Source organism: Salmo salar, chromosome 07 (assembly GCF_965601325.2).
Source record: "Salmo salar chromosome 07, fSalSal1, whole genome shotgun sequence".
Classification (NCBI taxonomy): Eukaryota; Metazoa; Chordata; class Actinopteri; order Salmoniformes; family Salmonidae; genus Salmo; species Salmo salar.
The window spans coordinates 15,476,734-15,501,139 of record NC_138297.1 but is presented as its reverse complement, the minus strand read 5'-3'; the positions used below and the strand labels follow the sequence as shown (position 1 = coordinate 15,501,139).

General features: G+C 45.1%; 3 protein-coding genes across 5 annotated transcripts in view; 2 read left to right on the top strand and 1 right to left on the bottom strand.

Moving 5' to 3' along the window:
• Positions 1 to 3,723, top strand: part of LOC106608589 (reticulon-3-A) — a 31,267-nt gene extending 27,544 nt beyond the window's left edge. The window contains exons 6-7 of one of the 2 annotated variants that reach the window (XM_045721557.2): positions 2,754 to 2,812; positions 2,962 to 3,723. In XM_045721557.2, the coding sequence (XP_045577513.1) occupies positions 2,754 to 2,812; positions 2,962 to 3,010 (108 nt within the window). In that variant the 3' untranslated portion in view covers positions 3,011 to 3,723. The remainder of the gene's footprint in view (positions 1 to 2,753; positions 2,813 to 2,961) is intronic. The other variant, XM_045721556.2, reaches the window with a different exon arrangement.
• Positions 3,724 to 5,915: 2,192 nt separating this feature from the next.
• Positions 5,916 to 12,234, bottom strand: LOC106608588 (zinc finger translocation-associated protein). Its single transcript, XM_014206615.3, has 5 exons — positions 11,763 to 12,234; positions 10,722 to 11,246; positions 10,009 to 10,362; positions 8,358 to 8,852; positions 5,916 to 8,225 (listed from the first exon to the last, which is right to left on the bottom strand). Exons 1-5 carry the CDS (start codon positions 11,896 to 11,898, stop codon positions 7,753 to 7,755), a joined length of 1,983 nt encoding a protein of 660 aa, XP_014062090.1. The 5' UTR covers positions 11,899 to 12,234; the 3' UTR covers positions 5,916 to 7,752.
• A 748-nt stretch (positions 12,235 to 12,982) lies between these two features.
• Positions 12,983 to 23,493, top strand: si:dkey-28a3.2 (uncharacterized). 2 transcript variants are annotated; one of them, XM_014206613.3, is made up of 8 exons: positions 12,983 to 13,139; positions 14,018 to 17,740; positions 19,080 to 20,006; positions 20,219 to 20,274; positions 20,370 to 20,431; positions 20,681 to 20,998; positions 21,106 to 21,211; positions 21,476 to 23,493. In XM_014206613.3, the coding sequence occupies exons 2-7, from the start codon at positions 14,240 to 14,242 to the stop codon at positions 21,201 to 21,203; spliced, it is 4,962 nt and encodes a 1,653-aa protein (XP_014062088.3). In that variant the 5' UTR covers positions 12,983 to 13,139; positions 14,018 to 14,239; the 3' UTR covers positions 21,204 to 21,211; positions 21,476 to 23,493. The 2 variants fall into 2 exon arrangements, with proteins under 2 accessions (XP_014062088.3, XP_014062087.3); XM_014206612.3 differs by having other exon boundaries at positions 21,106 to 23,493.
• The last annotated feature ends 913 nt before the right edge of the window (positions 23,494 to 24,406 follow it).

Sequence of the window (24,406 nt, the reverse complement as noted above, 5' to 3'; positions counted from 1 at the left end):
ATATATTTTTTTTCTCCATTCCTTAGAGCTATGTAGACTGGAGTCATGCTGTTGAATGAATGTACCTTGAGCTAGACCTATATATGGTTCTGGATTGTCCCATGAGCATTGACAATTATGATCATTATCCTTTGGCGGGCACCAATTACTTCCACTGGGTGTGACCTCACCGGATGACCAGGCTCTTTACGAGTCGTTGGGGTGCTATTTGCGTCCTTATCAGCGTCCTATAGCACAAGGCTGATACGACATGCAAAGTCAGTTTACTGTCAGTGACAAGATGGCTTTCATTGTCCGGTTAAATAAAGTTATTCCCTTTAGATAATGATCCTGTATTGCCATAAATGAGGCCTAGATTTTTGGTAGATGTCTACATACCACCACAGACCGAGGCTGGCCCTAATACCGCACTCAATGAGCTGTATTCCGCCATAAGCAAACAGGAAAACGTCATCCAGAGACTGCACTCCTAGTACCTGGGGACTTAAATGCAGGGAAACTTAAATCAGTTTTACCTCATTTCTATCAGCATGTTAAATGTGCAACCAGAGGGCAAAAAAATCTAGTCCCCCCCCCCCCCTTTACTCCACACACAGAGACGCATACAATGCTCTCCCTCAACCTCCGTTTGGCAAATCTGACCATAACTCTATCCTCCTGATAGATGCTTACAAGCAAAAATTAAAGCAGGAAGCACCAGTGACTCGGTCTATTTAAAAAATAAAAAAAAGAGAGAAAAAAAAGTGGTCAGATGAAGCAGATGCTAAACTACAGGACTGTTTTGCTAGCACAGACTGGAATATGTCCTGGGATTCTTCTGATGGCATTGAAGAGTACACCAGATCAGTCACTGGCTTTATCAATAAGTGCATTGAGGATGTTGTCCCCACAGTGACTATGTACATACCCCAAACAGAAGCCATGGATTACAGGCAACATTCGCACTGAGCTAAAGTGTAGAGCTGCCGCTTTCAAGGAGCGGGACTCTAACCCGGAAGCTTATAAGAAAACCCGCTATGCCCTCCGACGAACCATCAAACAGGCGAGTTGTACTACACCGGCTCCGACGCTCGTCGGATGTGGCAGGGCTCGCAAACGATTAGACTACAAAGAGAAGCACAGCCGAGAGCTGCCCAGTGACACGCGCTAAATAACTTCTATGCTCGCTTTGAGGCAAATAACACTGAAACCTGCATTAGAGCATCAGCTGTTCCGGCGACTGTGTGATCACGCACTCCGCATCCGACGTGAGTAAGACCTTTAAACAGGGCAACATTCACAAGGCCGCTGGGCCAGACGGATTACCAGGACTTGTACTCCGAGCATGCGCTGACCAACTGGAAAGTGTCTTCACTGACATTTTCAACCTCTCCCTGTTTCAACCTCTGTAATGCCTACATGTTTTAAGTAGACCACCATAGTCCCTGTGTCCAAGAACACTTGAGGTAACCTGCCTAAATGACTACCGACCCGTAGCCCTCACGTCTAAAGCCATAAAATTCTTTGAAAGGCTGGTCATGGCTCACATCATCCCAGAAACACAAGTCCTACTCCAATTTGCATACCACTCAACAGATCCTCAAATGATGCACTCCACACTGCCCTCTCCCACCTGGACAAAAGGAACACTTATGTGAGAATGCTTTTCATTGACCACAGCTCAGCGTTCAACACCATAGTGCCCTCAAAGCTCATCAATAAGCAAAGGAACCTGGGACTAAACACCTCCCTCTGCAACTGGATCCTGGACTTCCTGACGGGCTGCCCCCAGGTGGTAAGGGTAGGTAACAACACATCTGCCACGCTGATCCTCAACACGGGGGCCCCTCAGGGGTGCGTGATCAGTCCCCTCCTGTACTCCCTGTTTACTCATGACTGCATGGCCAGGCACGATCCAACACCGTCATTAAGTTTGTTGACAACACAACAGTGGTAGGCCTGATCACCAACAACAATGAGACAACCTATAGGGAGGAGGTCAGAGACCTGGCCGTGTGGTGCCAAGACATCTCCCTCAACGTGATCAAGACAAAAGAGATGATTGTGAACTACAGGAAAAGGAGGACCAAGCACGCCCCCATTCTCACCTACGATGCTGTAGTGGCGCAGGTTGAGAGCTTCAAGTTCCTTGGCGCCCACATCACCAACAAACTAGAATGGTCGAAGCATGGGGGGATTTTCTTAACTGCATTGTTGGTTAAGGGCTTGTAAGTAAGCATTTCACTGTAAGGTCTACACCTGTTGTATTCAGCGCATGTGACAAATAACATTTGATTAAGGACAGCATTTTACTCTCCTAAACACAAACCGTGTGCAAAGTAACCATACCATGACTTACGGTATTATGGTTGTTAGCTGACTATGTGTTTTTAGCTCATGACTTCTAATTAAGCAATATGGTACAAGGAGGTGTGTTATATGGCCAATATACCACAGCTAAGGGCTGTTATGCACGACGCACCGCGGAGTGTCTGCATACAGCCCTTATTTGTGGTATATTGGCCATATAACACAAACCTCCGAGGTGCCTTATTGCAATTATAAACTGGTTACCAATGTGATTAGAGCAGTATAAATACCAGTTTTGTCATACCTGTGGTATATGGTCTGATATACCACGGCTGTCAGCCAATTAGCATTTTGCAGTTTATCATTTTGTTTGCACAACGAGACATTGTTTTATAGATCAGGTCTGTTTTGAGTGACTGTAAATGACTATAAAACTCAGTTGCCTTCCTCTCTTTCTTCCCCAGACCCAGATTGATCACTACATGGAAATCGCACGTACTCAAGTCAACACCACAATGGCCAAGTAAGTGGTCCCAACCAAGACTGTTTCAATGTACTCTTCTCTGTCTACAGGATGTCGGAGTTCAATCTACCTAAACTAACAATGTCAGTGCTGTTGTGATCATTGGTGTATTCTGATGGTTTTCATTTTGTCTATCTTTTCTCTTTCAGGCTGCAAGAGAAACTCCCTGGAGCCATCAAGCGTACGAAAGCTGAATGATTGACCCTCATACATCTTAATCACCATCCTCCTCATCACATTTATCCCATCTTAAACCCCCTGCCCTCCCCTTCTCTTTCCCTACTGTCTCCCTCCCACCTACCATCTGCACTGAACCAGCTAGGTAGAAAAACAAATCTCAAATGCTACTCAATATTCAATGTAAACGCTCAGCTTAACTACAAGAATTTAGAAAAAGAATGGCGCCTACTGCGCAGCCAGGAAACGTGTCTCTCTAACGGGAGTAGGTTTTGTTATGCTTCGGCATAACACCTGTCTTTGATGCAGGGGTCAAGTGAACTAGACTGAATCAATGGCCTGGCATTGTAGTGTAAAGTTGGGAGGGTGTAGGGAGTATCATTGACGAGTTAGGACCAGTGTTTGTTTCACAAAAAAGCAGATGTCTGTACTTTTTAACTATGCCTTTCGCTGAACATAAGTTTAAAAAAAAAAAAGTTTAAAAAAAGAGTTAAATGATAACCTTTTGTGGCTGGTCTTTTTCCTTTTCTCTCTGTGTGGCATTTTGTCAGGTTAAACAAACAAAAAAATAGTTGGTTTTGAACCTGGTACTAGGATTTCACTGTTACTGATTGGCCTGTTATGGAGTTGTTTTCTTCACCTTAAAGGCTCGTATGTATAACATTTCTGCAATGCACTGAACTTTCTTTTCAAATCCCATGAGCAGGTTGAAATAAAAGGATTGGAACACTGAACCAGCTGTGATACTTTTGGTGTAGTTCACGCCGTTTTGATTTGTAGTCACATTTTACCAAATGCATCCAACAGGCTCTGTCTTTCTCTGCTGTGTGAAACAAGTTAGCGCTGCTTTTTAGAAAAGGGGAACTCCCTCATACAGCAGTCATAACTCATTTTGTTAAAACAACTGTTCAAGTCATCAATGTCAAAGTCTCACGTTCACCTGTTTTTATTATTATTGTTAGTGATATGATTACTTATAGGATTGCTGCTGTTGACTCCCTTTTTAGCTCTGTAAAAGGCTCCATAGTATCTTCATGGCACTTCATAACTGCTTGACTTCTCCAGTGAAACCTCTTGGAAAATGGTTGGATATGGGTTCAAAGACTGTTCGCTTTTTGTAAGGTAGTTAGCAGTATAACCGCAATGAAACGATGGTACAAGAGGTCTGGTGGGTGTTGTAGTCACAGGAGGTTGGTGACATCTTAATTGGGGAGGACGAGCTTGTAGTAATGACTGGAGCGGAATCAGTGGAATGGTATCAAACACATGGTTTCCAGGTGTTTGAGGCCATTCCATTTGTGCCGTGCCATTTTCCCCTCAGCAGCCTCCAATGCAATGGATTTGTTTTTTATTTGAATGCCATGAAGTGAATGTCATTGCATAAGCTGGAAACACATTTTCATACTTTATATATAGGCTGTATCATATAATTATTTGTGATTGCTTAAATAGTTTTGATTTCAATAAAAACCGTGGTCAACTATTTTAAGGCTACTGTTACGTCTCTGATGGCAGAGTGTCTTCGAAAGGGATTTTAAAAGCAATTTGTAGATGGAGAAATAAAATGGCTGGTTCTGCTCTTACTGTGATTGTTAATAGTCATAGACATTGTGCCCAAACAAAGTTTGCACGTCATTTTCAGAACAATCCCTCTACATGTCGCACTAAAGCTAAACGACTACTGTTGTAACAACTTCTACAATGAGCGTTGTCACATTTGCCTCTCATTACTACTCAAATGTCTGTTAACTGCTGAACGTTACCCTGTAACATTGATGGAACACTTCTCTTCATGCATGCAAACCAGTGTTTCATATTGGGCCTCAATGTTGTCAGTGGTCACACTGCCTCACATAGTTGGAGCAGCAAAGCTTCTTGGTTTCCTTGTGCATGCATGGGTGTGTATATCCAACTCCGTGACAGTTAATCCCAAGTCACTGGACACACACTACCAGCTTCAATAGAGTAAAGTCTTACTCTACCCTCCATTAACTCACGCTATTGTACTTTTGTTCTAGATGGGGTTGTTTCACACACACGTTCACCCACACACAGCTGAACGTATCCAATGTCTGTAAACCACTGTCCTTGTGATGCTGGACTAAAGGAAGCTTCAGTAGCCATGATGAGGACCTCACGATGAATAGGTGTTCCAGACAGTCAGGCTTTTCTTGGTGCCTTTTCATGGAAGGAAGGCAATGCTACCTATGTTTTCAATAGATTATAATGCAGACCTCTTACTTTAGTAAGATAAATCTACATGCACATTTGAAAAAGATTCCTTGACACATTGCCTTTTTCTTTCTTGCAGTGGTGGGAGGGGTTTGGCAGGAGTGGGTTTTCTTCAGGGGGATTTGGAAGGAGTTTTTTTTTTTCTCTGGCATTCTTTGTTTTGCTTTTGACTGTGTGTTGGTAACCAACATCTCAGATCTGATAGTTATCAATGTATGACTAGTTCACATTTTGGAGCTTTGAAAAATTGTGATCCCTGTACTGATGTCAAAGTGGAATTAATAAAAAAATGTCAAGGACAAGGTTTTGGATGATTTGTTTGTCCATCTGTGGTCTGCTCTTCAACTTTTTGAAGAGTAAACATTTCAGCATGTCTGAACCGTTGGGATTAAATTGAGTCGAGATTGAAAACAATTTTGAAAAATAAGATTGGGTCCAGTCTGCACATATGGATGGTAATATGACTGGTTTTGATCAGAGGATTATACTGTAGTTATTTTAGACCAGGCCTGCATGTTGAGAGAATCATAAAGTAGTTCCTTCTTTAATAGCCATGGTAAACCCAATCAGGTATTAATGCATTCATTCACAGTATTGCTTTAGGTTATCACCAGCTGTGTCTACAAATGACCATTGAGTAGTCAGTTTTACCCCCAAACAATTATACATACCCCAGATAACCAGTCAGACAATATAATTCAGATCCCTTTTTATTACAAGGCTCATTGAGGACAGAATGCATATCAACCTTTTGCCATGTACAGGTTGAATACAGAGCAGATACTTGAGAAACAAGAAATAATTGAGGGAAGAAAATGAAATCAGTCCCTTAAAAAAAAAAAGAATTGCTTGTGTCCTCACCCAAGCTAACAAAGTACCACCAAAGGGTATTTTTAACGTGCCCCCTATACACACACTGACACAAACATACATGTAAATCATTGCAATAAACAAGGTGTATTCTTATTCAATCACTTTGCCATATTTAAATCCTTTTTTTTTTTTTTACATTTTTAAGTGCTGAGTCACAAAGCTTTTTACAACCTGATTCTGTGGCCGCTCCAAGCCCAGATGGAATTATTTCACCTCTCCTTGCCCATCCACTGCATGCAAAAATGACCACTGCGTCAACTAGGGCTGTGTCTGAAAACATCTGTCGAATCCTTGCTTCCTCCATCCTTGTTTCCTCAACTCTCAAAGCGCATTAGAGAGGATCCATGGACAGAGAAAGCAAGGATTTGAAAGTTAGTAACGTTTTCACACAGCCGAAGTCAGCAACACAAGCAGCTTAGGGTAGAGGAAGTGATATTCAACACTGATGTCCCTTCCTCTCCACATAACAACTGGACAATGCTGCCATTTGGTTCTTTGAATGAGACAGTTAAGTCCATGGGTTGTAAACTCTTGTCATGGTAAGTGTAGTTTGTCGTTCACTCTCTTTTGTTGCCTGTCGTTTGTTCCAGCTGTGCACTGGACAACTTTACTTTCACTGTTGTTGGAATCCGATAGGACCATTTTAACTACAGTTGACAGTTAAATCATTAAAATTAATGACAACGCTAATTTTGACAAGCTAACAAGTGAGCACAGATGAAAAACAGACAATCCCTGAGTTGTTCTTTTTCCTGGTGGAGTGATATTTCAGAGGTCACTGAAATAAGGGCGAGTGAGGGGGTCATTTCAGAGATGGTTAATTTGGTGATTTATTTCCTGATGCTGTTGTCATTTTTTTTAATGTAGTTAATTGTTGTTCATTGTTGCATAAACCTTGTAATATGTGAGTTATTGAAATGGAAGCCTTGCATGTGAAATCTTCTATAAATAAAGCTAGAATGCTCTCATAAACTAAGTGCCTCAGCTGTAGAAGGCAATCCCTCCACAATCATGCATGACTTCAGATTCCCATGCAAAATAACATTCACGTGGCATCATTTCATTTTATCAGTGAAGTAGAAAAAATGGCCGTAATTACAAACCTTTTTGTAAAAACCACGTGTAAAAGTGCTTGTAAAAGTAAATCACAATAATTCAAACTATTTACATAGATTTTTGTGTGTGTGCAGCTTTTTTTTGCTAATAAGAGAATCAGAAATAGCTGTGGGCCATTGTAACAATAGTGCTGTGACACTGGAAAACACATGGAAGATGAGATCTTCTAATTCAAGAATGAGACAAAATCTCTGGAGGACGCCTATTTACCTCATTGTAAACAAGGAATTACCTTTTTAAATAACGGGATGTAATTGAGTCACTAAAGATGATCACATCTTTAAGTGTTGTTCATTGTCTTTAGCAATACACCTCAAACATCCTCTCATTCAATCATCTACACACCCAAATCTAGGTTTTAGTACATTTTTGGGACAGGAAGTGCTATATTGTAGGCTCGCTGAAACAATCACCAACTGTGCCAGTCACTGCACAACTCATGACAGAGCTCTACCAAGCCTTGTTTCTAACTTCCTGAGAAAGAGAGACTTGGAAAGGAAAGTGGGGTGGACAGAGAACAACCATGCCTGGCGCCCCTCGTCCTAGCGGACAAAGAGGCCAGCGGTCGTCTGTCCGAGTGCCGTGTGTCCGTGGTCTTGTGAGGAGAAACAGTCATCCGAGTGGACGAAGTGCAGGGCAGTCTTGTTGTAGCTGAGCAGGGCCTGCTGTCTCTCGTCGGGGCCGTACACCAGAGAATGAGGGTGAACCTGTTGGATGTGTCTCTTGATGGTGCTGACTTTGAGAGTGGCTAACGTTGCTCCGCACACCATACAGATCAACCCGTGTCTCCGGCAGTCATAGTCCATCAGAAACTCCATCCTCCAGCGCACCTGGTAGTTCCGCCGCTGGTCCTTGCCCGGGTAGTGGCCGTGGCGCCCCGGAGTGGCAGGCATGGTGGCGACCCCCTCCTCCTTCTTTACAGCCTTGGTGGTGGCCATCTTGGTGGTCCGGTTGTTGTTGTTGTCGGCCATCTCTCCCGCAACAGGGAGGCTGACAATGTCACTGGGGTCCACTTCTGTCAGAGGGGGGGGGGGGGGGGGGGGTCAGTGAGTAAGAGGGCAGAAACCAATTGGTGAATCACTTAGTATTTCCTCTTTCCTCTAGCTACAGTCTGTCTTTTACATTGGTTGGAACTTAGAATATTTACCTTCTTTCATCTGCACGGCCGGGTTGTCTTCCGTGGGAGCCTCTTTGGTCCAGGCCTCGGCCATGGCATCCCTCTCCTCCCGAGCCAGGCTGGTGGTTTCAGGGTGGCATTCCTGGATGTGGCGGCGGAAGCTGCTCACCTTGGCCATGGGCAGGGCCTGGGAGCACACCATGCAGAAGGTGCCACGACCCTGGGGTCCGTAGGCCACCATGTAGTCCAGGCGCAGCCGCCAGGGGAAGCCCCCACGGAGACGCCTCTTCCTGGGTTGGTGGAGAGGGAGAGGGGGTATGGGAGTGGTCACCTCTGGAGCTCTACCTACGCCATCCCCGCTATCAACCATGTCCTGTATCTCGGATAACGCCTCATCGTTGTCCTCTGCATACGTGTCTGAGCCGATCTGGATGGTCTCCAGGTCATCAGAGAAGTCCACCCCAGCATCTCTCTCGTCTTTGGTGTTGGGCTCAGATTTGATGAAGTCGTTTAGAGGGTCGGATTCTGATATGGGGGATGGGGTGGGGTTGAGGAATGAGAGTTTAGTTAGGGATATAAACACTGAGAATACAAAACATTAAGAACACCTGCTCTTTCCATGACATAGACTAGGTAAATCCAGGTGAAAGCTATGATCGCTTATTGATGTCACTTGTTAAAGCGGAGGAGATGGGTTAAATAAGGATTTTTAAGCCTTGAGACATTTGAGACATGGATTGTGTATGTGTGCCATTCAGAGGGTGAATGGGCAAGACAAAAGATTTAGGTGGTTTTGAACAAGGTATGGTAGTAGGTGCCAGCTGCACCGGTTTGTGTCAAGAACTGCAACGCTGCTGGGTTTTCACGCTCAACAGTTTCCCGTGTGTATCAAGAATGCTCCACCGCCCAAAGGACATCCAGCCAACATGACAACTGTGGGAAGTATTGGAGTCAACATGGGCCAGCATCCCTGTGGAACGCTTTCGACAAATTGTAGAGTCCATGTCCTGACGTATTGAGGCTGTTCTGAGGGCAAAAGGTGCGGGGGGGGCAACTCGATATTTATTTGACCTCTATTTAAACTAGGCAAGTCAGTTAAGAACAAATTCTTATTTTCAATGACGGCCTAGGAACAGTGGGTTAACTGCCTTCTTCATGGGCAGGACGACAGATTTTTACCTTGTCAGCTTGGGGATTCGATCTTGCAAGCTTTCGGTTACAAGTCCAACTCTTTAACCACTAGGTTACCTGCCGCCCCGTATGAGGAAGGTGTTCCTAATGTTTGGTATGCTCAGTGTATATTCAAGGATATAAATGGCTATTAATCAGAGTATCAATTGTTATCAGAACAAAATCCATTTTAGATCTGTGCTACAGAAAAATATCTATGTAACTGGTTTACCTTTGTACACAGAGACATACAAATGTAACAAAAATAAATCAGTCTTACTCACTTCAAAACACACACATACAAAAGCTGATAAAACTTCCTAAAGCCACAGTGACTGAAATGAAAAGGCTGCAATGCTAGCTCACCGTTAAAAACACATTTTATTCAAGCAACTATTAAAAGCTTGACGTTTCGGCCTTCATCAATGCCCTTAATCACAACAATGACAAAGATGAAGCCACAGTTACAGAATAACTCCCTCCCTATCCTGTTACCACCCCCACGTCCTACCTCCCTCAGTCTCAGCATGTGTCTGGGCCCAGGTCTGCAGGATGCAGTGCTTCTCCTCCGAGCTGTAGACCAGCGACTGTGGGTGGATGTCAAGCACGTGGCTCTTGATGTGGTCCAGGTGGAGCGAGGGCAGCGGGCGGCCGCACACCATGCAAACCAGCCTGCCCACCTCTGCCTGGTACTCCATGAGGAACTCCTGTCGGAACCAGGCGTGGAGCGAGTCGTTCAGGTAGCGCTCCAGGGTCTTGGCAGAGGGCCCAGGGAGCTCCTCCTGCTGGAGGGGGACTGAGGGAGGGGGTGATGGGGTCGGGGACCGGGGCTGGAGTTTGGGGGACACCATACCACCAGGTTTTCCTATGAGAGGTAAAGTGGAGAGGGGATATGCAGTTTAAATGTTAACATAAATCCAAAAATATAGTATGACAATCACATAAAAAATGTAATATGTAACCATCTGTAAAAAGACAATTCAGGTTAAGATCATTGGTACAAGAGCAGCCTTTTTTCTTACGACTACATAAAGCCACTGCACAATGACATCACCCTCTTACAAGACTGTAAAAGTGGATCTTGGCAGTATGAGCATGACTGTACAACATGAACACTTAACAGACATGCTCATACTGCCACCAAGTGCAAGATCCTGAAACTCTTATCATAAAACTAGGCCATGACATTTTGTTCCATTCCAGTCTCCAGAAACCCCCACCTACCGGTGGAGTGGCGAGCACAGTCCAGCAGCTCCTCCTCCTGTCCCTGGGAGATGGCGGCCAGCCCCCCGGCCGGACAGTACAGCCTATGGCCCCCCTCCAGACTCAGGTGGCTTTCCCAGCCCGAGCGGATCACCTCCTTGTCGGCCGCGCTCCACAGCAGAGAGTCCGGGTGCTTCTGTCTAATATGCCTCTTTATGGTACTGAGTTTGAGCGTGGCCAGCGAGCTCCCACACACCATGCAGATCATGCCGTGGCGACGGGGGTCAAAGTCCATCAGGAACTCGCTGCGCCAGTACTCGTGGTAATAGCGCCGATGATCCCTGCCCGGGATGCGGCTGAGGCCGGGTCGGGAGGCACATTGGACCTTCTCTTTGCGTCCAGAGGGGCCCGGGATGGGAGAAAGGAGGAAGGGGGAGTCCGGACCCTCAGTGACACTCCAGTAGCTGGTGCCCGGGGACCAAAGGGGGGTCACCATCTCTTCCTCGTCATCATCGCCCACCTGGCCATTGGTCAGACCGTCCTTCTCTAGGAAAGAGAGAGCGCGTGAGAGAAAGAGTTAAGAGATTCACATGCAATAGGTATAGGTTATTCCTGGTCATGATGTAATGAAGCAGTACATTTCAAAGCTCTATAACGTATAATTCTAATTCTATTTCTCAGATGGCTGGTATCACATACCCCGACATTAGCAAATATATGTATTCCGTTAGAAATAAGCAGACACAAAAATTGGGGTTCATAATAAAATCGTTAATCTGAGGACAATATTCTATTTTCGCACGGAACCCCCGCCATCAGAAACCGGGCAGCGACTCCATTTAGACGAGTTAGCCGCCGCTAGTTTCCGCTGGGTGGCGACTGTGCATCACAGCAAGCAACCAGCATGGTATTTTGCCTTTGTTTATAGTGGAGCCACTGAGACAAGAGGGCCATGCTGCTAGATGGCATTGTCCGTCACACAGATTAACTGTGACAAAGGGTGGCGAGCAGACTAAGGGTCGAGTCTCCGTACTCTCGAAACAAAAACATTACAATCTTTACCTCCTGAACAGTGTCCCAAGTCACTCTGCTCTTGCGTCGCTTCCTCCTCTCCGCTTATTATTAATGAGAGAGAATCTGCCTGCTCAGCACACGGAAGGACCACAGGCTCACTCTCTCCGGTCTCTTTCTCTTCCATTACTTTGCAACGTTACACTATTTACTAATGCCTTCAATTCGCTCTGATAGACCAGGTAGGAACTGTATTTTTAGAGAATCGCTCAGCGCGCGTTTTGCAAGCTATCTAGACCATGAACGGCCACATCGCTTTTTGGGTGCCACTCGTCCCCCCCACGCACTCAACCTGGAGCAAAGTTAACTTTTCATATATCGCCACGATATTTGGTCGGTTTTATATCCTTCTTCGGGTGTGAGCCTCTCCTGTTCATGATGAGCTATAGCGGCCTCTTGTTTGTATTTTAAGGCTCTGCTTGTCTTCAGGGTGGGGAGCCGAGCTTGGGGCCCCTGGGGCTCCTTAAGGGGCTCCTGGGTAAATTTAAAGAGACAGTAGCGGCATTCACGCAGCGACACGCACACCCAGGGGCCAGATGTGTGTAGGTTACGTTCTACTGCAAAATTAATTTGACAAACATGTTACACGTTTACCATGGTTTTGTTTTCTTACTTAAAAGACAACGGTTAATTCAATTAATATGGGGGGGGGGGGGCTGTTGTTGAAATGTCCCCACAATGGGTGTCCATAGTCAGCCTACTTTTTCACTATTTATGAATAATTCCTTCTGTACACTGACTTCTGCATAACCTCAGGGTACATCATAACAATGTATCTTGCACTGTCATTACTTCGTGTTCATTATAGTGAACTATTGAGGTATTGAGAGAAATGCTTCTATATTCCCATGTGCAAATATTTGCCAAAATGCTCAAATTCGCAACCATGGATAAATATAACACCGGTAGCAACATTGTCTATAATTTAAATATTTGTGGAAATGTTGCATCTGTCAAATGTTCTAGAACAGATATTAAATTACCGATTCTTTTATTGATTGGATTCTAATTTATTGATTGGTGCAGTTTTCCAACATGGTACAATTCTATTACTAATAGTCTAGAATACAACTTTATTATAGGGTGGACATGTGTTGCATCTTGGAGACACAGTATATGGATAAAAAAATGGCTACATTTCATTGACCATCTATAAACCAAATGGTGTCCCCTGTTGTGGTAGTACGGCTTTAAGAGGCTTGTGTCTGTCCACGCCATGCAGTTTACACACAAGCAGCAAGGTCCCACATCCTGGTACTTTTCAACGTTGTCAAGGCAGGCATCGATAGAGAGAAAGGCTGGCTCGAGGGAAGTAACTGCTGTGTCCTGATAGTATATCTGTCCCGGAAAGTTAGGTGTAACTACCAGGTAATGCATATGCATGTTTTTTCACACCTTTTCAACCATCCTACTCTTTCACCGCTAGCTTGGTTTTATGCTTTTCGATTCATTTAGACAAGGAACACACGCAGACAGGCGGCAGTCCGTGTGGACAGGGGAGGAGGAAGAGATTGTCCATTGTACGCTGGTAGAGACATTAATATCACCAAATGTGTCACATTTTCCGGGTTTTTTTCGTTTGAATTTGTGGCTATGCTTTAGCACTCGTCGGCACACTGCGTTTGGTATTCGTATGAGAATAAATAAAGAATGAAAAATGGCACACGACAGACATAATTTGTGATAGACGGAGGACTTGGTTTAAAGAGACAGTGCCATTTGTTCTCTTCCTGGTTGTTGTGCATGCTCTTTGATGCTGGCTGTCAGAGAGCGAACACAGCCTGCATTTGGATGCGTTGCAGGATTCATATGGCAAAAATATTACATTTGTATAGTGTAAATTAGGAACCACAAAATATTTTATTAATTAGGCCTATATTAATTAGTTATATAGGGTGCGCACAAGTTATTTCTTGCTTCCTTTCTTTTATTAAAGTCAATATCTAAGCCAGCCAGAAATTGTGTTAATAAATGCCAATACTTGACAATGATATCAATGTATAATTTACTGTATTGAATATTTAGCTTTAATTTTGGGATGGATAAATGGGGTGCAACCATGTGGTTTGAAGAAGTATGTATGTATGTATGTATGTATGTATGTATGTTTATTTATTTGGTTCCTAAACTGGCAACAGTTTAAAACAACTTCAAGATGTGATATGTCAGCAAACAATCAAATTTCCCAAGACCTATGAGATTAGTATATTTGTCTCGCTAAGCGTGTTGTTTATTCTCATTTTCAGGACCGTCTGTTAATGTCAAGATGTGGCGGGTGACCACCAGAGATGGGAGACAGACATAACAAGACCTATAGGATGTTACTCAATAGCATACGACAATGTAGGCTAAAGGCTGACGGCATCCATATCAGGTGAACTTTGGACGAAGGAGAGTGGGATGAGTGAAGATTCTGCAGCCAGCACAGTTTGGTGAAGAGCACGAGAGGTGACCAATCAGCAACTAGCATGCCAACCACCAAGGGAACTGGAGGGGCTGGCAGCCCACGGGGTCAGCGCTACCGTCCAGCCTCAGAGTTCGACGATGCCACACTCGCCCAAAAGAGAGAGTACTGGAAGACCAAGAAACGAGAGCAGAGGGCCAAGCTGTCAGAGGTCAAGAGGGCAAAAGATACAAACAGAGTGTGTAACTCCTTGGGCAGAAATGCAGTCCATAAGACCCTAACCTCTATGGTGTTGAATCCCAGTGCCTCTTGTTCAATGGCAGGGTCTGCACCCACTTTGTTGAATAGCGATGGTTCCTACCAAACCAATGTCGGTGGTGCACCTGTAGTTTTATTAAAGGAACAGGGTTCTGCTGTCTCCTATCATCTGAACCATAGTGTTGGGGAAGAGGACCAAAACTCTTCCTCAGCTAACCAAAAGGAGAGGTGGTTCCAGAGGATAAAACTTGACAAAGTCTTGCCTCAGTTCCCAACGTCCAGTGCAGGTCCAGGAGAAGGTGCGATGGTCTGCAAGATGGCGGTGAAAAGTTCCCCAACAGGGGGCACTGTGATCGGACCGGTTACCTCAGCCAAACCCAACGGAGTGCTGCTAAACAGTGGCTCCTCCTTGCCTCTGGGAAGAGTGGCAGTGAGACCCTCAGGTTCTGCACCTCGCCAACCACAGAGCGGAATGACTATTCTGAATGGCAGCTCTCCTGTAGTGTCAACACAGAAGCATCTGGCCACCCAGAGTGTATCAAGGCCTGATCCGTTAACTGAGACGCAAGTTACAGTGCGTGTTCAGCCTGGACCGCTAACTGCTAACATTACCTCAGGGTTGCCCATCGTGACCAATCAGCCTGCCCCTGTCCTCATTCACAAACCAGAGGGTAGGCCTATAGGGATGAAAGTAACACAACTAGGTGGGACAAAGTGTGTCCCGGTCACAGCCCAAGAAGTTAGTTGTATCAACGACATATCAGCTACACTGGAGACTGAGGAGGACAAAGCCGCCAAGCGCAGAGAGAATTGGCGCATCAAGAAGCGAGAACAGAGAGCGAAGCAGGCGGTTAGGTTAACGAAGGCTAGAGAGAGAATCACGAATATGGAGATAACGTTGCAAAAAGCTGGAATGTTACCCAACGTGGTCATTGAACGTCCTCCGTCTGCTTTGAGTGGACAGGGCCATAGGCAGTGTGTTAACAGAGTCAGGGTCCCGTTCATCTCAGCTGGACGCCTGCTGAAGAACGCCAGAGCAGTGGCTAGCGTTGTAGTCAAAAGGGAGTCTGAGGATTCAGCCCTGGCTAAGCTAACTGCAGTAAACGCTAATCAACAGACTGTCCAGGTAAAAGTAGAGAATCCGCAGGACACTGAACCAACAATGCAGACTGGCATGGCATCGAATGTCATTGGTTTTAAACCAGCAGGGGAACCAAGCAGAAGGCTCCCAGGTCCAGGGCAGTTTGCCAACACTAGCCAAGGTATGGTCCGTTGTAGGACTCCGAGACAGAGGTTCATTGAAACCCAAAGGAATTTCCTGGGTCAGAGAAACATGAGGAAGTCCCCCTGTCATGCTACAGCCTTCAAAACCCGCAACGCACTCCGAGAGGACCCAACGGAGACCCCCGAGCAGAGGGTGGCCCGGAAGCGGGAATACTGGCGTGTCAAAAAGCGGGAACAGCGAGCTAAGCTGTCAGTGGAAGTCCGAGCTAAGATGAAGGAGAAGGATGCTCTGATGCGAAGAGTCAACCGGTACCAGAGCATATTGGAGGATATGAGGAAGGCGAGAGCGGCGGGCTGCAACACACTGCCACAACCAACAGGAAATGGGCCTACCCACACCAGCGCCTCAGAGACCATCGGAGGGTTCATCAAGGAGGATGGTACATTGACCAATACCATTCCCCAAATGTATCTCATCACAGAAGCAAAAGAGACGGGGGATGAAATTGGTGGCATCGGTGGGATGCCTGTTAATAATTCATTTACCAACACAAATATCCACCGCCAACACCAACTGCTTCCCAAACCCACTGGTGATACATCTAGTAATGTGGTACATCAAATACGGGTCAAACCACCACCTCTAATCCGTCCTGCTCAAGTTAATGTCTCCTGTCCTCCCATCGGCCTATCAATCAGAAAGCCTCCCAGGTTAGTTTCAGGCAGCACCCCGAAAAACCTCTCTAATCCACACACAGTCGTCCAGCCCCAGAGTCGTATCACCCTCACACACCCTCAAAACATTCAAAACACCTTTCCTGGTTTGCCTACAGCGATACCGAAGCCGGCTAGCTGGGTCATGCAGATGGCTGTCAAAGCTTCTACAGAATCAGCAGCGCTCAACTTGGACCCAAATCTAACAGAGGACGAAAAGATGGTTAAGAAGAGAGAGTACTGGAGGGTAAAGAAACGAGAGCAGAGGGCGGCCCGCGCCACCCGCCTAAGGCAAGGAGTTCAAGCTAGGGGAAAGACTGCCTCACAGAAGAGGCGGAACCAAAGGTTAGCACGATTAGCCGTCGCCATTCCCAATGTCAACAACACACTGACTATCAAGCCTCTCTCAAACACCAGTGTGTCCACGTCTCCACAGGGAGACCAAATCAAACAAGAGAGAGGATCAACCTCAACAGACGCTCCATGTCCTCCACTGGAACAACCCCTCTGTGTTGATATCAAACCGCCCCGGTGTTCACCGCCACCACAGACCGAGCCACCAGACCCAGCCTTGAGTGCTGACAGCCAGGCCACCACTCTCTTGGTGGTGGCTTCTATGAAGAAGCTGCTGGAGGAATCGCTCAGCACTGTGGCTGACTGGAAAACGGAACAGCCAGACTGTATTACAGAACAGCTGCCTTGTAAAAGTGATCCTCAGACATGTTCCTACAAGGATGCTTCTGTCCAGATGGAGGTCAAGCCAAATCTACCTCTGCTCACCCTGGAAGAGGAGGAGAAGGTCTCCCTATCTGGTGACCTATCGTTGGAGGTCAAAGGATGGCAGGTGGACGCTGACGCCCTGCCATCCTGCCAGGTAACCATTTGTCCATTGAGCCCTCATCCTAAGGACTCTTCCCTGTCAAGTCCTTGCACTGAAAGTCTGTCTTTCCCAGCTCCCCCTCCCTCCGAACCCCCCTCTCACACACCCACACACTCTTGGTCCCACACAGCAGCTTCCGTAGGACCACCTCTCCCTCGCAGAGCCCAGAGGCTGCGTACCAAAAAAGCAGGACACCACCACTGCTGCTCCCCAGAACCCCCGAAGCTACACCATCAGCCTCAACAACAACAACAACCACCTCATCAACAACATGAAAATCAACATCAACAACCACCTCATCAACAACATCAAAATCAACAGCAACATCAGCACGCACCAGCGGTGACAGGCCAGAATGTGACTCTGGAGAAGAAGAGGGAGTACTGGAGGATGATGAAGAGGCAGCAGAGAGCTAGGACGTCCAGGCAGGGAGGAGGGGGGCTGAGACGGGGGGACTACGGCAGACGACTGGCCCTCAAAGCAGCACAGGTGTGTGGGTGTCATTTGTAATCTTGATATTACATTTCATCACTGCAGATTTCGTCATTCACAATGGTGGCCCTATACCTATCATTTCAATTAAATTTGATGCAAAAGTATGTTTTGGGGTTATGTCAATTTGAGTGTGGAACTGATATGTTGTTTGCAAAGCATTGTAGGTGCTTACAGAATATACTGTACAGTTGTCTTCTGGTCAAGTCCAACTGAAATACCATGAACCTATACTGAACAAAAATATAAATGCAACATGCAACAATTTCATAGATTTTACTGAGTTAAATTCTTTCGGGCCCTAATCTATGGATTTCACATCACTGAGAATATAGATACGCATCTGTTGGTCACAGACAACCTTTAAATAAAAAGTAGGGGCGTGGATCGGATATCCAGTCAGTATCTGGTGTGACCACCATTCGCCTCAAGCAGCGCGACATCGCCTTTGCATAGAATTGATCAGGCTGTTGAATGTTGTACCACTCTTCAATGTGTGTGCAAAGTTTCTGGATATTGGCGGGAACTGGAACACGCTGTTATACACATCGATCCAGAGCATCCCGCACATGCTCAATGGGTGACATGTCTGGTGAGTGTGCAGGCCATGGAAGAACTGGGACATTTTTAGCTTCCAGGAATTTTGTAGAGATTTTGTAGAGATCCTTGCGACTTGCCGTGCATTATCATGCTGAAACATGAGGTGATGGCGGGATGAATGGCATGACAATGGGCCTCCAAGATCTTCTCACGGTATCTCTGGGCATTCAAATTGCCAACAATAAAATGTAATTGCATTCGTTGTTTGTAGCTTATGCCTGCCCATACCAAAACCTCACGCCACCATGGGGCACTCTGTTCACAAAGTTGACATCAGCACACCGCTCATCCACACAACGCCATGCGGTTTAGAGTGGCCTTTTACTGTCCCCAGCACAAGGTGCACCTGTGTAATGGTCATGGTGTTTAATCAGCTTCTTAATATGCCATACCTGTCAGGTGGATGGATTATCTTGGCGAAGGATAAATGTTCACTAACAGGGATGTAAACAAATTTGTGCACAAAATTTGAGAAAAGCTTTTTGTGCGTACGAAAAGTTTCTGGGATTTTTATTTCAGCTCATGAAACATGGGACCAACACTTTTACATGTTGCGTTTATATTTTTGTTCAGTCTATTTGAGGAAGAGGGGGATATATATTCTGAGAACTGGACAAACATAAACAAGTACATTTTTGTAAAGATCAACAAATAGATCAAATAACCTTGGTTATAAATGATTCTGTATATTATGACATAAAACGAATGTAAACGTATTCATCGATTTGTGTTTCAGGTTTCGAATCTCCTCATTGTGAAGACACACACACAGAGGCCAGTGCAGAGAAGCGGAAGCTTCAGTCTACACACAGCACCATTGCTCAAACTGCAGTCCTCCCCACTTCTCCAGCCTATATCTCCCCAGCCTATATCTCCCCCTGCTTCTGGACCCAAGGCTAGCCTCAGCATGGTCACCAACATCCCTACACTTCTGGTTGTAGACCCCACCACCTCCAACATGGGACAGCCATATGATACAACACAGCTCAACCCTCCTGTCAACTGTACCAGTATCTCCAATTCACCCATTGGTCAAACAGGGTCCCCACAGACATCTGATAGCTTAAGTACCGTGTCTCTCCCTATAGGAGGTGGTGTCACTGTCCCCCCATTGAGTGAACGGAAGAAAGACGGGCTGCTATTGGTGGAGAACCAACAGGAAGCGGCCCCAGGATCCAGCGCTGACTCGCCCCGCGTTCTAAAATGGAGACTGCGAGTGCAGGAAACCTCAGACACCGATACCTCACCCATCGCTACTCTCACACCTCCGCCCAACCCTTTGACTAGCATAAAACTCTTACCCATTCAGCCTCCCAGTCAAACATCCTCTTTCACCCCAACACAGACTCCTTTCAAATATCAAGGTGCTCAGATTTCTCAAAGTGGGAATGTACAAAATGTACGATCGCCTACATTGCAGGGGCCCACCAAAAGCCCTATCTACATAAGCCCAATGGGTCCGCCCAAGCCAGTGCCGGGGGAGTCGGAAGAGGAGACTCTGAGGAAGAAGAGGGAGTACTGGAGGGTGAGGAAGAAGGAGCAGAGAGCCAGGAAAGCAATGAGAGATGGGGAGATGACAGAGAAGAGGCCCTCGGTCAATTGGCAGCCCATCATCCCTAACACTCATCATCCTCAACAGCTGCTTGAGGAGATGGAGACACAGGTAACATTTTCAATGGTCAACATTTCAAAGAAAAGGCCATATAATATTGTAATAAGTCAGAATTGTATGTTTAACCATTGACTGAAGCGTAACTTTGCTTAAATCATGCATTGATACCAAGGGATGAGGATTCAGCCTTGGCTAACTTTCATTCCTCTTGGTCAGTAAATTTTTTTTAGGGCTGACTAACTTTTGTTTTTTCTCAACCAAAGGAACAGGATCCTGACCGGTGGTGCAACACCTCCGAGGACTCTGAACTACTTCTGAGGTGAGAGACAAGTTTTCAGACTTCTCTCTGACGTTTCTGTTACCTCAATGTGTGTGTTGGTAGTAATCATAACTGTGATGCCCTTTTTTCCATAGTACTTCCACAGAGACAGACATGGGCTACTTTCCTGACTTTGGCCAAACTGAACCTTTAGAAGGTAATACATTTGATACTTCTAGATCTTTTAAGCCTAAATCTAGCTATAGCTATAGGCGTTTCTTAGAGTAACCTTGTTGCCGTAGTAGAAAATGTGGCTAACTAGCCCAAATATTTATACAAATATGTTGGACCCCTGGCTAGTAAAAAGTCATCAGGGACTAGTAGAAATTGCAGTCTACTGGCCCGACTGACCAGTTCCCAAAATCCTAAAGTTCCATGTCTCACAATACCACTATCTTTCCTCTAGACGAATCAGAGCTCCTTTTCCTACACGACGATGTCGGCGACAACTACGACGGCGCCATCTCGGATGCTGTATGGAGGAATCGCTACCTCATGGACTACGACCCGCTGAACCAGCTGCTGGTGTGCATGGTGTGCGGGGAGCTCCAGTACTCCCACAGCCTGGAGGGGGTGAGGGCCCACATCGACGAGGCCCACCCGGATACCCTGAGCCTGGAGTCCCCGGAGCACCTTCGCATCCTAGAGGCCTGGGACGAGCAAGTGTCAAGGAGAGAACGCTTCTTCACCAGCCAGCTGCAGCAGCACAGTGGGACAATGGGAGGTAATTAGGTTATATTATACAGGAGGGCCCAGAGTTCTTCCTGTTCCTGGCGATGGGGAAATTTGGTATTGAGTATTTCTGTTATATCCAAGCACATTTTGTTTCAGGGGACAGTGCCAACCTCCCAGCAGAAGTAATGGTTGATACAGAGGACTCGTCATACCCGACGAACAGCAAAAGCTCTAGAACGATTAAAAGACTCTGAGCGCTAAGGTGAGCATTTTAGCCTTCATTACTGTACATTTCAGACACCATCCATGTCTGTATATCATAATGTTGACCGTAGCTCTCTATATACCATGGGGTGTATTCTTATCTGTTTTTACGACACGTTGTTTGACAAACTCGTACATTGTCCTACCTACTTGTCCTAATTTGCAGAAGCACAAATAGCTCAATTCCAGACAGCATAAAACAATAGAGGAAGTGAAAACATTTCTGCTGTTTTTCTTTTGTGTATTATCTTTTCCGGAGCAGTTCCTCTACAAAGGATGAACTAAACTTGGAACTATATAACTGTATAGGGGACATGGCAAGCGTTTACATCATTAACTTTGGGATAGACCCACACATATACACACAAATGTATCTTCTTGCTGTTTTTTTTCCGTTTTTTTTACCCCTTTATCTCCCCAATTTCGTGGTATCCAATTGGTAGTTAGTCTTGTCCCATCAACTCCCGTACGGACTCTGGGAGAGGCGAAGGTCGAGAGCCGTGCGTCCTCCAAAACACAACCCAACCAAGCCACACTGCTTCTTTGACACAATGCCCACTTAACCCGGAAGCCATTTGCACCAATGTGTCAGAGGAAACAGCGTGCATGGTGCCCGGCCCGCCACAGGAGTCGCTAGTGCGCGATGGGACAAGGATATCCTTGCCGGCCAAACCCTCCCCTAACCCGGATGACACTGGGCCAATTGTGCGCCGCCCCAGGGGTCTCCCGGTTACGGCCGGCTGTGACAGAGCCCGGACTCGAAACTGACGCAGAAACTCTATTGGCACAGCTAGCACTGCGATGCAGTGCCTTAGACCACTGCACCACTCGGGAGGCCTTCTTGCTGTTTTTGATAGCGCCATTTTGTAGTGATCATCATTCACTACTACTACTACACCATGTCTCCTGTGCCCTAAACCAAAATAATATAGAAATGAGGGATGTCACTGGGCTCTATAATGTCATTGTGCTTTATAACATACTAAAGCACAGTCAGGGCTCTCCCTCAGTCCACACCACTGGGTTAACTTAACATCCCTATTATGTGTCCATGACAAACAGGTCAGTGATGTTCTTCAATCTGAATGAATGTGTCCTTACTCCTCAATGTATCAGGATCAATATGATCCAGGGTTTTAAGGGTAAATAGCAGACATGTGAATTTGACTTAGAGACCATGCGTCCATTGAAATGGTCTACAGGTGATCAATTGTTCAATGATTGCTATTGGTCTGTACATACAGTACATTTTATAATTTTACTTAATGATATGTTTATTTAATATTTCTCTCACATACTATCAGTTTTGTACTGTATTAACAATTTGTTATTCAGGTCCAAGACCATCAGTTTTATTTCTTCCCTTTTCACAAGGGACATCCTTGCATGAGGGTATTCTAAATATGTCCTAAAAAGTACTGGTATAAATATGTTTCTTGCAGCATACTGTATCTACAAGACTGACTCTTCAAAATACTTATTTGACACACAAAACAACATTGTTTTCATAAATCGTTGTTCTGGAATATAAAAATGTTCTTCCTTTTAATAAATGTAAACATTGTTTTTGTAATGCTGATTTGACAAATGTATTTCTGCACTGTAAATACAACACAAAATCGTTATGTTTAAAGGGGTGGTGAAATGTCAAAACCCTTTTAATGTATTATTTGATTGCCTATCACTTAATTGTTGCTCACGTTTTGTTTCTGATCTGATTTCATATTTCCTTGTCTATTTATACTGTATACATTATTTTTAATGCCTTTATTTAGTCTGAACAATCAGTCAGTGGCACAGATATAGATTATTACATTTTTATTTAATTGTATCCCTGATTTTAACAATCAATTATCGGCATATGTATTTTGTATTACTTTTTAAACAAACAAAAAAACATGTAAGATCCATTGGCCTGCTGCTTGGATGTTTATATACTTCCTATATGTAACAGAAAATGTGTGGAATGGACTTCCATTTGTATTGTTTTTGGTTCACCAATATGCTGACAATAACGTCCTATAGAGCACAAAGCTTTGGAAGTCAGTCTTCTGTTGTCTTAACAGACTGAAAATGCATTGAAAACAGATTGTACTGTGATTAACTTTTTCTTGTACAGCTGTAGCAAACTGTAAATGTACAGGGGACACTGACCAAGCTGTATGATTATACCTGTTGAGAATGTACCTCTGAATTGGTTCCTACCTTGTTTGTCTGTTTTAAAAGGGAATGTTCGAATGCCTTTTCGGTACTAATAAACCCTTTTTCTATCTTTTAAAAGTGGTTCTGATTTATTGCTAGCTGGCACTATCAAGGAGGGCGTTCAAGGAGGGCGTATATGAGGCCATAACTTTATCCCCATTGTCAACAATACTTAAAGATAAGTCAATGTGCATCACAATTCCCTTCAACTGTCCAATTTTAAGGTGATACATATTTACCATTAAGACAACTGACTGAGTTAATGTCAATGCACACTAGTTTCAACACTGTGATTTTAGGTTGTCACCCTTCACTGAGATACATAATGAAAATACTATGAAAACAGTAGGGTCCGCATAAGACATTACGTTTTCCTGATTTGAGGCGTTCTTGACTCTTGACACGGTGCTAATTAAAAGAAGAGCCTTGTCAAAGACATTTACGACAACATTAAATGAGTTTAGAAGTTGTCGGGTTAAATAAGTACCTAAGCTTGGTGGGTACAGTATACTTCGGTATTAAATCCACATATTTAATGAAATCCTATTACCAGGTTTTTATGAGGGCCAGGAGTGACCTGACACGGAAGAGTTAGTTATGATAAAAACTCTCTCTGGTAGAGAAATGGGCTCTGTCACAGTCCTGTAGCTGTTTACTGCTTCCCTCTCAATCGCTACGGCGATGTTCCTCCTCCACAACAATGTAGGGGTCCGTCTCTTCCTCTCATGATTTATAGGATCCTGACTAGTCTCCCTGCTGCTGAAAAACATCCCCACAGCATGACGCTGCCTCCACCATGCTTCACCTTAGGGATGGTGCCAGGTTTTCCTCCAGACGTGACACTTGGCATTCAGGCAAGAGTTCAATCTTGGTTAGATCAGACCAGAGAATCTTGTTTCTCATGGTCTGAGAGTCTAGGTACCTCTTGGCATTTGAGCCAATCAGTTGTGTTGTGACGAGGTAGGGGTGGTATACAGAAGATAGCCTTTTT